General features: G+C 44.2%; 3 protein-coding genes across 3 annotated transcripts; 1 reads left to right on the forward strand and 2 right to left on the reverse strand.

Annotated features, from left to right (window-relative positions):
- Nucleotides 1–3,480: 3,480 nt before the first annotated feature.
- LOC124180724 (MFS-type transporter clz9-like) lies at nucleotides 3,481–4,452 on the forward strand. Its single transcript, XM_046566469.1, has one exon. It carries the CDS (start codon nucleotides 3,481–3,483, stop codon nucleotides 4,450–4,452), a length of 972 nt encoding a protein of 323 aa, XP_046422425.1.
- A 2,997-nt stretch (nucleotides 4,453–7,449) lies between these two features.
- On the reverse strand, nucleotides 7,450–9,063 carry LOC124180725. The gene has a single exon (XM_046566470.1). The coding sequence runs from the start codon at nucleotides 9,061–9,063 to the stop codon at nucleotides 7,450–7,452; it is 1,614 nt and encodes a 537-aa protein (XP_046422426.1).
- Nucleotides 9,064–9,866: 803 nt separating this feature from the next.
- On the reverse strand, nucleotides 9,867–11,102 carry LOC124180726. Its single transcript, XM_046566471.1, has one exon. The coding sequence runs from the start codon at nucleotides 11,100–11,102 to the stop codon at nucleotides 9,867–9,869; it is 1,236 nt and encodes a 411-aa protein (XP_046422427.1).
- Nucleotides 11,103–15,903: the final 4,801 nt, after the last annotated feature.

Genomic DNA, 15,903 nt, shown 5'->3' on the forward strand with positions numbered 1-15,903 from the left:
TATCAATATAATTTATATGCTGTGAAATCGCGCGTCGAGTAGTTCGCCCACAGCGCCGGCGCTAGGTATGGGCTAACCGGGCAACCGCTCGGGGCCCTGTTCCCGAGGGGGCCCAAAGACTGAAGAAAATAAGAATTTTTTTCGGAATAAGGTTAACTGCGATAATACATTATCCTGTGTGTGAACATCGAGATGATAGGTGTAAGAAAAAAAAAATGAAAAAAAATTATAAAATGAGGTTGAACGATTGGGCCCTTGTAGAAACATTGTACGGCTCACGCTGCTGTACTAGGTTACCGGCGAGCACGGACCGCGCGAGGTGTTGGCTGGACTATAATAATATGATGCTTCTGAAAACTGATAATCTATCTACCAAGTAAGGTATTGATCTCCTTGCAAAACTTAAACTTTGTTTATTTTAGAATTTATCTGTGAAAAAAATTGATTTGTGAATAGAAAACTAGACTTCCACTAAAATGTTATGCCATTTATATATTCCGTGATCTCTTGTAAACGTAATAATTTTTTATTTCATTTGACGGGCAACTTTTAATGTTTATGTAAATAACATTGATTTATAGTATCGTAGACTTAAAATAGAAATAGAAATTGTTAATTTTTTAGTAAGTGGTGTGATAAGACACGTGTCTCGTGGACTCGCGTATTCTATGCTCGATATAAGACACGTATCGATATAGATCATGGCGCGAAACAGCAATGCTTTGGGCACGTTTATTGGACATCAAAGCTAAGTGTGGCAACACAAACTTACGCTTTGAAGAGTTAGAATTCTGCAAAGCCGTAATGCAGCACGATTATAACATCCCCCAACCTATCTATCTGTTCCTAAAAGGAGTAGGTGAAGTCAAGGATCCTACAGGTAAAACTGTATACCTTGCGAATCACGCACTCCCAGTGACAGTAGTCATGGGACGAGGAGGTTATCACTCAGCTGTGATAGACGCTAACAGTCACAACCTCTACGAAGAGATTGCTTCACTTGGAATCTGTGGAGACATTGTGATGGCAGAATCATCCGAAGCACCGCAACCAGCGGTAAACTTTGGAGTTCTACCTCAAAACACCAGAGCGACCCGTTCATTATGTGGTTACTTTGGAGCCATCGGAGCTCGAAAAGAAGAGGTTCGCATCTTATTACAATCAATAGGTATAAGAGTGAACGAGTTCGACGAGACCGTAGGCAGTACACGCCTAAACGTAGCATTGTTACAGAAGGTCAGCGACTATTTCGCGGGATGTCCTAAATTCCGAAACGAAAAAGTCAAACTGGACGCTTTGACATGCGAAGGAGACGGAGTACAACTCATCAAATCGATTCCGACAGATGAGAACGTTGATCCCGCAGCGCGATGAACAAACTTGGTCATCAGACCAAATTCATCAAACGCAAGCCCGATCACAACCTTTGGAGCCTCATATTTAATGGGATTCCAATTGGAGAAAAGAGCCATTGCAAATAGCAACGCTAATTGGTGTTGCGTCGAGCAATTGGCACCAGCAAATCCATGGGTGATACCACCTGAATGGATTGAAAATCGCAACGAAAGACGCGTTCTACCACCAGGAGGTGGTAGGAATAGGTTAGGTTAGGCATCACTACCCAACATCCATTGGAGCGAGAGAGAGGGCTGAAAGGGTGACCACCGCATGACGTATCGGTGTCAGTTTTATGAAGTAATGAAGTGAACAAACCTAACAAAATACCTATCGAAGAATCGTTCACAGAGGGACAACACAACATTAACGGAGGTGATAATATTGATTATATAATCAAGTTCGGAATTGTGATTAATTTTTCAGTTAAAACAAGAAATTGAAATATTCTAAATAACTTCGAAAAACCCAAATAAAAATATTACTCATCCACAGATCGCGGCGTAGATTGTGAATTTAAATTAGCATTGAACTTTACACCAGTTGACACGTATTCGGTTGAGAAAGAATAGTTTGTTCACACGTGCAATCCAGACTCTACTCATTGTCAGTCGTGAAAATTCTAGAAAACGTTTACAGAAACACTAGATGCTATTGAAAAAGGTAATAATTCTTAATTGTCGCGTCAATCTCGTAGTAGTCGTCATTTATCATATTGAAGTTAATAACATTATCGTAACAATTTATGCTGAGGAAGCACCATTATTTCGTCATGTTGGAACTGTTTGAAATTCAGTAAACCGTAATGAAACGAAACACTCATATATTTCGAAAGCTTAGTTCCTGAAAAATCATTGTAAAATTAAGAAAATAGTGATTTTTTCCCCAATGTTTCGTCATTACGACAACGTTACTAACTTCAAACTTCTCAAGATTTACCTTTTAACTGAAGCAAATAATTAAACATTCACTTACTAGGTAATTGAGTATAATATCGTAGTAATAAATGAAGAGATTGGAAAAAAAATATCTCATCATTTCTACTTACTACTTTAACCATTCGTTTCTCTGCGAAATAAGTATATTTTATTATTTATAGATAAAACTATGGACATGTATCCATTTCAATTGGTACAGTTTTTACCCAAAGGAAAAGGCGTCGATATTGACTGTGTGCCGCTGAGTTAGCTCGATTACAATTCTGAGAAGAAAGAGTGTGTTGCAAAGTTTATGCCTCCACCATACACTAAAGCTAAAAGTAAGCTTTTAAACTGGTTGATAAGATCTAAAAGATCCGGATCCTGACTGGCCGCTTTACGAAGTACTGATGCGTGGCCAAGCAAGTGAGTTCTAATGTGAAATTCTTTCAAAACTAAATTCGAGCAATCTTTCATTTTTCAATTTTGACTTCTTTTCTGTGTTTGTTAGATTTGTTTTATTTGTTTCTTTGGCAGACTAAATTTAACTATGGTAAATATTTTGATAAGCTATTAATTGCTATTTCTATTATTGAGGTGAAGAGTAAACAAGGTCTAGAAGGATTAACAAGTGCCGAAAAAGATTTACGGAAGGCAGTTGTTGAACACGAATTTAACGTGCCACAACCGCTAAGCACGTATCTGAACGAGATCGAAACCTACAAAGATCGAATGGGAAAGAAAACGCCATTAGCTGTCCCCCCCACTTCCAACAGTAGTAATCCAAAATTTCGGAGGATACCATGCAACCGAAATCAACACCGACACAGAAGTATATTTATATTAGTATACACAGAAGTGTATAGAAAGCGGCTGAAGAGCATTTCAAGGATGGTGCAAAAATTGGAGCCCTGGCTAAAAAATATAATATTTGACATGTAACATTATACAGATTTATAACCAAATTAAAAGCAGGAAATACTAACGCAGTTGTGGGCTACCGATGCATCAATCGAGTTTTTACAATTCACGAGGAAAGTAATCTACGCGACTATTTAAGTGCTCGAGAGTTTATTTTGGGTTATCTCTATCTGAAGTACGTAAACTGGCATACGAGTTGGCGATTAAAAATGGAAAAACATTCCCTGAAAGGTGGCACGATAGTCAAATGGCTGGTAAGGAATGGTTGACGGGTTTTTTAAAACGACACCCGAGCCTCTCTTTGAGATCTCCTCAAGCAACAAGTCTGGCGCGGGCTTCGAGTTTCAACGAACATAATGTGAGCAAATTTTTTGATAACCTTGCTGAGATAATGGATAGGTACAAATTTGAGCCAAAAGATATCTGGAATATGGATGAGACAGGGGTGACCACTGTCCAAAAACCTAGCAAGATTGTAGCTCAAAAAGGAACTAAACAAGTAGGTGCAGTAACCATAGCAGAACGTGGAAGATTAATAACTGTTGCTGTTGCGATTAATGCTCAAGGAGGACACATACCTCCTTTTTTCGTATTCCCATTGAAACGATTCCAAGACCACATGATACTTGAGGGTCCTGTTGGTTGTGCCGGAGCTGGCAATGCTAGTGGATGGATGCAGAATGCAGAATTTTTACTGTTTCTACAACATTTTAAAAGACAAGTCACGCCAACAGTTGATCAAAAATGCTTGTTACTACTCGACAATCATATATCGCATATATCTATCCAAGCTCTAAATTTTTGTAAAGAAAATGGAATAGTATTGCTGTCGTTTTCACCCCATTGCACGCACAAACTTCAGTCTCTGGATAGAGCAGTATTTGGGCCATTCAAAAAAATGATAAACACAGTTACAGACAACTGGATGCGAAATCATCCTGGTCGAACGATGACTATCCATTACATTCCTGGGATAGTCAAAGAAGCATTTCCTCTTTCTGTAACAGATAGAAATGCAATTGCCGGATTTACCTGTACCGGCATAAGTCCATTTAATAGGAATATCTTTACTGCTGCTGACTACGCGCCATCATCTGTGACTGACCGGCCATTACAATTTAACAGTCAAATTCCACCAAATGATCTGTTGAACAGTTCTGATGCAACATCCTCCATTCAAGTTAATCCAGGTACTCCAGTTGGTGATCTTCCAATATGAATTGATCAGACTGATCAGCGTACAGACAGCAATGATGATCAACCACCGGCTGTTCAAAATTTATCGGAGTCAATCTCTGCAAAGACTGATTCTTTGTTAGCTGTCTCAGTTTTTGATCAAAGATCCAAATCACCATTGCCAGGACCTAGCCAACGAAGATCGAGTCACATAGAAGCGTACGGCCTGCAGGCTATTTGAAGCAAGAAAAGTTGGGGTGTTCGGACGAGCTATCACCCCAACAGCTAGGTGTTGCTAGTGGCGCCTTTACTTATGTGGCTCACGTACAGCGCTCTATACTAATGCGTACAGTGTCGGTGTGTTGGCTCCGACCGGCGAGTTGGGGATTATCTTATCAACACTAAAAACGCAAACGCTACTAATGCTGTTCGGAGAGCCAATTGCGTGTCAGCGATTGCAAGCTCCATGAACGCTATTTGCGTTGCGATCGTTGCGATCACATTCGGCCATCTTAATACATTTGCGCGGGACTTTGCACCGTGCTTGAGTGAAACATGGAGGATCGTAGTGATTTCTTGCGAATATTAACGATAATAACGCAGGAAATTATCAACGTATCATCGAGTGACAGTGACGACAATGCCAAAGTCTTGATTGTGCAAACGTCAAATAAAAGACGGAATTGTTCATTTTGCTGTCGGAATGCTGGTTGCTCGATGAGCGAAGGAGGTTAGGATCACGATGAGTAGTGATAGCGTTCGAGTTCACAGAGTTCGCAAACACTAACGCTGTCATTACACTACCTCGGAAAAAATATCATTGACAGTGAATTGTTATGACGTCACACGCCATTATTGATGACGTCACGAACACGTTTGATAGCACCACCGTCGGGCTCCGTGGGTGGAGTACAAAATATTGTACCTTCATGGATTAAAACGGCGTAGGAATATCCACGCTCCTGGGTACTGTCTAATGCAGTATGACGGTCAGGAATTCCCAGATTGGGATCGTTTCATTAACGATAACTTCCGTGCTCTAGGAGATTTCCGACTCGTCAATGAGAATGATGATGCTGGATTGCGCACTCCCCATTTCTCAGGAGTCTCCTCGACTGGCAGCCGGTCAATAGACCTGGATAGATTTATCTCCGCCCACTTTCACGTGATTTGTATTGTATTGGTACAAAATATTGGTGGGTCAGAGTGGGCTTTCACCAAAACGTGGCGGGAATTCGAAAAAAACAACAATGGCGACGAGACAAATAACTTTGTACAATCCTGAAACTGACATTGCAGTGGAAGTGACAGTGTCAGTGGAGGATGCGAGGCGTGCCGAAAATGGTTAGTGGCCCCTTGATTTTAAAGATAAAATAATTTTCAATCGAATAACTTTGGTTTGGGAAAAAATTGCGTTTTTCTTATCCTAACCTCAAATCGAACTTTTCGTTGTGTACGTCATTCTATTTGTTGAAAAAAATGGAACTCATCATATTTTCTAAATATCAATATAAATAATTATTTGAGATTTTGTTTCATTCAATTCCAATTATTTCTTGCGATAGATGTGTTCATGAACGGTCATGTATTTTCATCGTTTCTAATACATTTTCTAACGAACTGAGTTTTTATATTTCAGATTTACACTTTGCAACGGCACTAATGAATAGTGCATTACAAGAAAAGGCCGTAACGATTGTGGAATTGCAGCAGGAAGATGCTGACAATACTGATAGTAGTACGCAAGCTCTATTTTCTTTTAAACAATTTAAATATGCATGTATACAAATGGTTTGAACACATAAAAATCTGTAAAAGTTTTTATGGCGTGGCTATTGAAAAGTCAAAAATAAAATGGTTATTACATTGTCGTTATTTTTGATTTAGCAAATATAGAGGGTCACTCGCAATCAGCGCAGCAGGGTGATGCTGTTACCTGCGAAGAGAGTGGTACGTCAATCAGTCTGTGGTATCTAGAGCATATTACCCAAATAAATTAATGCAAACGATAATTTTCTGAGGTGGAAGAGGTAGAGGACGTGGCGCCTCATCCCGGAATGGGAGTGGAAGAGGAGGAGGTTTTAAAACAAAACCTCAGCCCGGCCCGATCGCTACAGCACCAACTTTGGATGCGTCAGCGAAACCGAAACCTAAAAGTCTATCCACAACAGAAACAGTACCGAAGAATGATCCCATGTGGATCGATTTTGACGCGGAAGGCTTCGAAGGCCTTACAGCATACGCAGCCCACAATGATTTCGCAGACACCTTTGAAGGTTTCATCCCATTGGTCGAACGCGAATATGACCTTATTCATACGGTCGATAAGAATTTCGCGAAATTCGTCTCGAAATCAATGTTTGTATGGTATAGCGTCCAGCACCTATACGCGCGGAAAATATCGATAAAAGCCACAAGAGGATTGACAACCTTCGATGAAGATAAACTATTAGTTTATATCAAAGGCAAGATAATATCAATTTAACAAAAAATAAAAACTGAATCAATTCACTACAATCCGCTCCAGAATCGTAGACCGTGTACTTTTCCATTTCGTCAACGATTAAACAGTCCAATGAGCACTGGCAAGCAGTTTCGGCTCTAATTAACAACATAATTTATGGCTACAGTGGGTGTAACTATATCTCACCCCTACACTGTACAATCTAATGTAAAACTATAACAGAAAGCAATAATATTATAAATTACTGCGATTAGAAAAACATACTGTGGGCCTCGGCGGTAACAAGAAATAGCATAGCATATTTATACTATTTTATATACGTACCTGGCCCCTATATCTCAACAATCAACCTAGCTCTGGTATTTCAGTGCATAGCAGAACAATTAACAACGGCGCTTGTCCATTAATGTAAGTCTCATTAAAAGAATAATCAATTATAATATCGCGTAACAGCATTTTAATTATTTTTCACGATGTTCGCTCTTTGGGAGCTTGTAGTTCGACCGAGCCGCTTGGAAGGTGTGAGTCGCTTGGAATCAAAGATGAGTTGTGGTGTTGAGAAAGCCAACGTCTACATCAAGCGGTGATTCTGAGCAGCTTGCTGTAGCTGGAGAATAGACTGAGCATCTCAGGTTCAGTTGGTGGTTCTCTGGCTGTTGCTGCATGGGCTGTTGACCTCCCTTCTGGAAGATTGGTGAGATCTGTCTGGAGATTACTCCGTGGAGGTTTCTCATCATTGGAGAGAAACTCTGGTCCCTTCCACCAAAGTTGGTGTGTGAGTAGGTCCCGTGGTGAGAGCCCTCGTGATGCGCAATCCGCTGGGTTGTGCTGACTCGGGATGTGATTCCATTTGGCTTCTGGAAGCAATGTTTGGATCTCAGCGACTCGGTTTGCTACGTATGTCTTCCATCTTCGTGGAGGTGCCTGGATCCAGCCCAGCGTGACAGTGGAGTCTGTCCACAAGTATGTAGTGATGTTATTCCAGTTGGTCAGCCTGAGTGTGTGGTGAGCCAACTTAGCGAGGAGATGTGCCGCACAAAGTTCCAGTCGAGGAAGTGACACCTGTTTTAGTGGTGCGACCTTACTCTTTGCAGCTATCAATGATGTTTCGCTCCGGCCGTTTTCCTGGAGAGCTCGCAAGTAGAGGACGGCCGCGTAGGCTTGTTCGGAGGCGTCTGAGAACCCATGGAGTTCTATTTTGTTGGTCCGAATTAGCCAGCGAGGAATGCGAATGCTGGAGAGTGTTGTCCATTGGTCGTGAAACTCCCTCCAGTCTTGTGAAATGTGTTGAGGAAGAGGATCATCCCACTTGGCGTTGATCAACCATGTCGACTGAATGGTGATTTTTGCTCGGGTTGTTACGGGTGTGAGCCATCCTAATGGATCAAAGAGTTGAGCTGCCTGAGATAAAATTGATCGCTTCGTAATAGCTTTGGCGGTGGTTGGTTGGACGGTGAACAGGAAGGTGTCTGATTGCTGGCTCCATTGAAGCCCTAGAGTGGAGTGAGTTTCCTCTGTAGGAGCCCAAGACATGTTGCCCTTTACCAAACGATCTGACTCTGGAATGTGTGTGAGCAGAGTGGAGTCGTTTGACATCCATTTCTTGAGTGGAAATCCGCCCGCCATGCATATCTCTCGAAGTTCCTTTTGCAGATTGAGCAGTTGCGTTTGATTATCTGCTCCAGTAAGGATGTCGTCAACGTAGATATCTCGTTGAAGAATAGATGCTCCAAGTGGGAAATTCGCCTGCTCGTCGTGAGCCAGTTGTCGGATGGTCCTGATGGCTAGAAAGGGAGCGCAAGCGAGACCGTACGTCACGGTGTTGAGTCGATATTCGCGTGGGTCTTGATCTTCCTCGGTTTTCCACAATATTCTTTGGAGGTCTCTGTCATCTGGGTGTACGAGAATCTGTCTGTACATTTTCTCGATGTCAGCAGCGATGACAAAGCGATGGGTTCTCCATCTGAGCAAGACGTCAGATAGAGCTGGCAGCAGATTCTCCCCTTTTAGCAGGAAATGGTTGAGGGAGATTCCTTGGTGAGTTAGGCAGGATCCGTTGAACACTCTTCGAAGCGGTGTAGTGGTGCTGGACTCTCGCCACACTCCGTGATGAGGAAGGTAGCAGACGTTGCTCGTCGGCTTGGGTTGTTCTGCCACCTCCATGTGTTTCATGGCTTCGTAGGTGGACATGAACTCGTGGTAATGTTGCTCAAGCCCCTTATTGTGTTTAAAGCGCTTGAAAGTGTAATTGAGACTTCTTTCGGCAGCTCTCCGGGTGTCCGACAAGTCCATTATTTTGGATGAAGTTGGTAGTCGCACGATGTAGCGACCTTCGGGTGTTCGGGAATGTCCGATGGCGTATGTCTCCTCACAAATTCTCTCGTCGGGAATCAAGGAAGGAGGAGCGTTGGGCAGTTCCTCCTGTTCCCAGAATCGTCGAACCATGAATGATAGCGAGTCCCTTGTTGAACAGTGGTGACTCACTGTGGTATTGGTGGATGCGTTTGACGCACTGGTGGTGCCTGATAGAATCCATCCGAAGATGGTTTTCTGGGCGATGGGTTGATTTCTGCCCCCCTTCCGGAGACCGGTGTCCATGATTTGAGCATAGATGTCAGCCCCGAGGAGGACGTCGATGGGATCGGAGGCTTCGAAGTCTGGGTCTGCTAGATCGAGCCCCTTGATGTGATTCCACTCCCGCCTAGATGCTTCCACGTTGTTGCCGTAGAGGGTCAGTTTGGGGAGAATCAGTGCTGTCGTTACAATAGTGGTGTTCTTGTGATGAGCTGTAACCTTCAGCTCGACTTTCCCCTTTGCTGTTGCGGTTTGGACTCCACCTACTCCGCATATGGCGATTGATGCTTTAGTCCGAGTGATGTGGAGGCGTTGTGCTAGCCTCTCGGTGATCATGCTCGTGTCAGAGCCTTGATCGATAAGTGCACGTGCATGGTGCAAGTTGCCGAAACGATCTGCTACCCGGATGCGGGCTGTAGCTAGCAGAACGGACACTCTTGTTGATGGGCGCTGCTTGGCGATGAGGCAATTGGCTGAGGTTGCTGGCTTTGGAGCGGCCAAGGCATCGTGGTGTGATGTCCCTCCGAGCAAGTTCGGCACGTCTTCTTGGATGGACATTCGTGGTGCTTGTGTTTGCCCAGGCAGTTGGTGCAGCGGTTGTGTTGCGAAATTATGCTCAACCGTTCCCTGGCTGGTTTGTCCTTATAGGTTGGGCAGAACATAATGTAGTGTGCCTGGTTACAGATGATGCAGGTTTCTGTGGGTGCACTGCGTCTCTGTTCTTGTTCGGGTTCGCTTGCCTTCTTCTTCCCATTGTTGTTCTGGGCGTGATGTGTGTTTTTCCACCGTGGTGATGGTTCGGGAGATTTCTGTTCTCCCTTTGGTTGCTGGATTGCTTCGAGCGTCTGGATTCGGCGTTCGAGGAAGTTCCTGAGGTGTGTGTAGGTAGGAGGCTCCGTTGTCTCGGCGATAGAGGCCTCCCAATCTCGACGTGTTTTGTTGTCGAATAGTTCGACCACCAGGAAGACATACAAGTCCTCGTGCTGCCCGATGGGTCTTCCAATGGCGTCAAGTGAACTGCAGGTTGAGATCATGCCGTGGAAGATTCTTTGAAGTTCGTTTGCTGACTCCGCCTTTGCCTTTGGGATTGATGTAAATTTGGTGAGGCACGATCTGATCAATGCCCTTTTGTTTTCGTACAAGCCGCTCAAAGTGTTCCAGGCTTGTTTGTAGTTTTCTGCGGTGATGCTGAGAGTTTTGATGAGTAGGCTGGCCTCCCCTTTCAGGCTCGCCTTGAGGTAGTGGAGTTTTTCGACCTCGCTGATTGATGCATCCTGGTCGATTAATGATTTAAACAGGTCTCTGAAGGATGGCCAATCTTCGTAATTGCCCGAGAACATGGGCAGCTGGATACGAGGCAGTGAAGCTCGGCCGTTGCTCTGCTGTGGTTGGGTGCTTGCAGAAGAATTCCTTGTTTCTCCTGTTAGCTTTGTAGCGAAGTCCATGAGCATGCCGCGCTGCGACATATACTCTTCTTCCACCAGTGATGAGAATGTGGCGTAATCGTGCTTCTTTAACTCATCCTTGAATTTGTTGAGAAGAACTTCGTGTTGACTCTCGAATTTCTCCCAGTATTTGTCGAGATTGAAGATGCGTGCTTGGACGGCTCCGGCGCTAATATTTGCCTGGCCGGTCTTCCTGAGGTTCTCGACCATCCTTGCCTGTAGCTGCTCGTAGCAGCACGCTGCAACGGTTCTATGTACTACTTATATGAGTATCGTATCATTAAAGAGGTGAACACAGTCGTCTATAGTTTTAAGAAAGGGACAATAGGAAGTTACGTGTCGAATTTCCATATTTGCACGTGTGGAGCGTACTTCAACCCACCTGTAATAGAGGTAGGGGTGAACCAGGTAATAGCAAGAGGAACAATATCCTCAAGAATCTCTGAGCATATAGGTTTCCGCGTAGAAGAAACAGAAGACAATTGGAGACAACTGTTGGAAAACTGTCGTTTTTCTTCAATTCCCAAATATTTGGATGAGCGATCGTCAGTATGGCTAGCAAAGGTAAACAGACCTCGAACTCCTCCGGAAAACCGGATAGAAATAGAGAGAGGATGAGAGCCTTTAACGAGTCAAAGGCCCAGGGCAATTGGGCCAAAGAAGACGAAGTCGAACAGCGTTTCGAACAAGAATCTGCGAAACCGCAGAATGAAGCCAGGGTTCAGAAGCAACGCACTAGAACCCAACAATGGCGTGAACGAAAGGGAAAGGGAACACCCGCCCCACAAAAGAAGATGGAAGAACAAATTCCCAACTTCTCAGCGAAGGAGGAAACAGCCGAAGTTTCCTCCCCTCTTTATTCAGTCGGCCCAATCCAGGGGCTGACTCCAGTTAGGCAAAGTTATGCCCAAAACTTGGATTTTTCAACCTTTCCACTATTAGTGGAAAGAACATATAGAGACATGATGACAGTTGATGAGCGAATTCCTCGGAAACTGCCCTTCTCAATGTTTTTACATCATTGCACAGTAGCATTGAATCTGCAATTGATGGTGATCTTGCAGGAACAAAACAGAGAAGGCGCCGCTAGAATCGAAGGTGAGGCGGCCACCTACTTAGACACGATTGTTCTTCCTGGACCCATATCAGAATATATTTCTATGATAGGGAAGACATCAACTCAAGCTGGGGATGAGGTAATGCTAAATATACCCCTGGCAGCTAGGCCCCGGATTTCCGACCGGCCTGGAGAAACTGGATCGTTCGGTCCTATAGATGAACGGTCCCATAATTTGTATGAGTGCTATATGTCACCACGCGTGACGAGAAATCGTATAGAGGCAACTCTGAGAGGAGAGGATGATTGGCTCCCCCTTACAGATGAATTACTGCCACCCGATTCTATTCCCACGCCAAATTTTCTGGGCTATGGCCCTATAGATACCCTTAACGCGGAAGGACGATCCGCATTAGTTGGAATTAGATTTCCTGATGATGGATTCAACTCAGGAATCGAGTCCCGCGTCCAATTCAGCCATGAGCTTGCTGCACGCACTTCTTCTGTGTTGAATTCTCTTATGCAGAGGTATAAGATGACCACGGGGAAAATCGTTCACAAGCCATGTCCTGGATTCGTCGGTTATCTTGAAGTCATTCAACCGACTCATCCACAGATCAATCTCGCAGAGATTAATGCCCATCTGTGGTCCCCAAATTCTGCAGGAGCATCTCTTGCTAATATGATGTATTTACATGGCCTTAAACGGCGAAGAAACCTGCAAGCATCCAAATACATCTTACAGCTCGTGTAGGAAAGGCTGAGATAAGGCATATTTTCGAAATTCTTCTTCGCAAATACGAGTTTCATTTTGGACTATCTAACTATGTCAATCGAGTATCATGCCTTGGGCTCGAAGCCTGAGGCATTGGCTGCTCATATTATAGAAAAGACATATGAGATAACCGGCGTCAGTCCAGAAGACTTTATACGTCTTCATGCAGCAGATCAATTTAACTATAATCTGCTCCAAAATGAGTTCAAGAAACATTGTATCGACTACTGTGATGAACTGCAGCCAGGGTTGCCGTCCATGGCTGTTGACTTTTGCGCCAAGATCGTGTTTGAAATAGGCCCTGAGTCCAGAAAAATTAAAAAGGGTACTTCAGACAAGGTTTGGAAGTTTATTTTTAATAGAGGTAATGTAAAGCATGTGGTCTTCGTGGCCACATACAAGCAAGAGACTTCCGACTACAAACCCGAAACGGCACATAAACACATGGTTGTGTCTCTTAAGCAAGCAGGATTGCTTGCTTTAGAAACGTTCACCAGGCTTGCAAAGTTTGCCTATGATACCACTGTGCCGCATATTCTTCTGACGCCCTTAGCAGGTGCTATTTTTAGCAGGGATGATATCCCTGAGATGGCAAGAGAATTGGAGACCCCAGTAGTTGATGTCATAATCATGATTAACCAAAGCTGCCAAAGTGGTGGTCACTACCTAACACAGTCAACTGCTGAGATGGCAATGTATGCATCTGTCTCTGCTACTAGAAATCTCAAGGATGCATCTATGAGGGCAGCCATAGTGTCAAAGGTGACCAAGCAGTATATTATGCGCAGTAAGAAACCTACTATGGAAAAGTTTAGAATTATCGCAAAATATGCTATTGGGGGAGTACCGTCCGAGTTTCAATACGAGAAACTCGTCGAGGAGTATGATAGGGTCCAGATGACAAAGGTCTCAGTAGTTAGACAAAGAGCAGCAATATCTCAATCCATGTTGCAGTCCACTATCCAAGTGCCAGCAGTAGCTGGGGGCAGCTCTGAGCCGCGTACTGGGCCTATGCCAGAGGCACCAGGAGGGTCAAGATGAGATGATCCTTCCATGTAGCTCCGTCTGGCTCCGGATCAGCTCTTCGAATGAGCGATCCATGATTGCGGTGGGTGGTTATATAGGAAGACGAAGGTGCTGTGTTGACGCGTTGACCTTGTCCTCTGTATCCGGCTTGAAGGACCAATAAATAATCGCTCTTTGGGAGCTTGTAGTTCGACCGAGCCGCTTGGAAGGTGTGAGTCGCTTGGAATCAAAGATGAGTTGTGGTGTTGAGTTTATTTTGTATAATGCTAATTATTTAATTTATTTACATATGTACAGTTATTTGCATGGTTGCCAAGTAATACATGGTGCAGTTTTAGTGATAATGCAATGTGGTGGAGGCGTCAGTGTTGATGTCAGTCGTCTAGGGGGATCGGTCACGGTCCTGGGTGGCGGAGTGTATCTGCTTTCCGGCGAACTGGGAGGCGTTGGGGGACGGCGGTTCTCAGTTGGTTTTACCGGAGACTCCCACTCGCTGTCTGTAGTCTGGGTGGCAATTGTCGCAAAAGAACGCTGCGGCTCAGGAAACGGTGACACGGGAGGTGGGATGTGCCGGTAATAGCTCGGAGAAGTCAAGCGCGCTCGGCGTACATCCCACAAGGAGAGAAGCACGGCTGGTGGTCTTGTCAGTGGTCGAGCGGGAACGTCGATTGGGTGTAGTGTCCAAGGGACAGGCGGGTTGGATGCAGTTGATCTTTGTTGTTCGCTGGCCGAAGCCAGATAAAAAGAGTCCGTCATACAACGTCGTGTCGTCAGGTCTGTTGTGAAGTCAGTCAGCTGTCGCAGAGTCAGTCAGTCGTTGTAGCGTCGATGGGCTGGAGCAGTGTCGTTCAGAGTCAGTTGGGTGCGTCAGAGGCGTTGAACCCGAAGTGTCCTGCCGATCGGTCTGATCGGCCGTCTCTTATTCCAGCCTCGGTGGATCCTTGATAGCGGGAGACCATGTTCGGTGATTAAGCAACGCGCTCAGCTGCGTGGGTGGCGTGAGCGGCGTGCGTGACGTCACACTTTCTTCTGGGTCGTCGACGTGTTGCGTTCACAACGTTGTTGTGAACAAAAATGCTATATGCCTTCTAGGATTATATCGTTAGACTACGGAGATGGTGCTCTTCCTCCTCGATACATATACATATATTAATACTGCGCGACGAAAGTCCGTAAGCGGACTAACAACGTTTGATGAAACAAAGCGCGTTTCAATACGCTCGATATGCGCCTTTGCATAACTGCGATTCTCGCAAAGAGACATTGTTACTCACGGCAACAACTGCCTGGGAACCTGCTGATCCAAGCCCCTGCACATCTTGCACATTCAGTGAAAATGATGCATTAAATGCTACTGATATGGGAATGGAAATAATTTCCGAGGATCCCAAAAAATGGCCAAACAGTTTTCGATCAGACAAAGTTCATTGCAACCTTGTAGAACGAGGTCCTCAAACAATTGACTTAGATAGCTACAAATTTCCTTGTACAGATGATGGGCGACACTTTTCTCAGAATTGGATTTTTAAAATTTTACCAAATGGGGAAAAAGTAAAGAGACAATGGTTGTTGTATAGTCAGTCAAAGGACGCCTTGTTTCGGTTCCCTTGCCTCCTCTTTTCAAAAGACGATAAAAAGGACAAATCAGCTTTCTGTAGTATTGAAGAGGGGTTTAGTGATTGGAAACATTTGAACCCGTCTCTTGTCAATCACGAAAGATCGATACCTCACCGAAATTCTTATGTCGCTTGGAAAGATCTAGAGATTGGGCTGAAAACTAGTAGGTCTGTTGATGCAGAACATCAAAAATCGATACAAGCAGAATCGGAAAAGTGGCGTAGTATTCTTAAATGTATTGTGGATGTGATTCTTCATTGTGCCAGGAATAACTTACCTTTAACCCCTTCAATAGCAAACACAGTACAACTGACAATAACAAGACGCGATTTGCTCAGTAATCAAGCTTTTGCAAACTCAGTAGAATATGTATATCATTACAGGGCCAGTGCGGAAATCACCGACCACGATGAAATACCGTACACAATATAACTTGACGTTAATCCCGGCATCCACTTTGAACAAATAAACAATCTACGGACATTCAACGAAGAATGGACGCTAATCAACTATGTGGATCTTGGTAACATGTTATC

The sequence above is a fragment of the Neodiprion fabricii genome, chromosome 4 (assembly GCF_021155785.1).
Source record: "Neodiprion fabricii isolate iyNeoFabr1 chromosome 4, iyNeoFabr1.1, whole genome shotgun sequence".
NCBI classification, from domain to species: domain Eukaryota; kingdom Metazoa; phylum Arthropoda; class Insecta; order Hymenoptera; family Diprionidae; genus Neodiprion; species Neodiprion fabricii.

Bases quoted from the DNA above. Each gene is read 5' to 3' on its own strand.
- LOC124180724 (XM_046566469.1), top strand. From the start codon at position 3,481: ATGGCTGGTAAGGAATGGTTGACGGGTTTTTTAAAACGACACCCGAGC.
- LOC124180726 (XM_046566471.1), bottom strand. From the start codon at position 11,102: ATGGTCGAGAACCTCAGGAAGACCGGCCAGGCAAATATTAGCGCCGGA.
- LOC124180725 (XM_046566470.1), bottom strand. From the start codon at position 9,063: ATGTCCACCTACGAAGCCATGAAACACATGGAGGTGGCAGAACAACCC.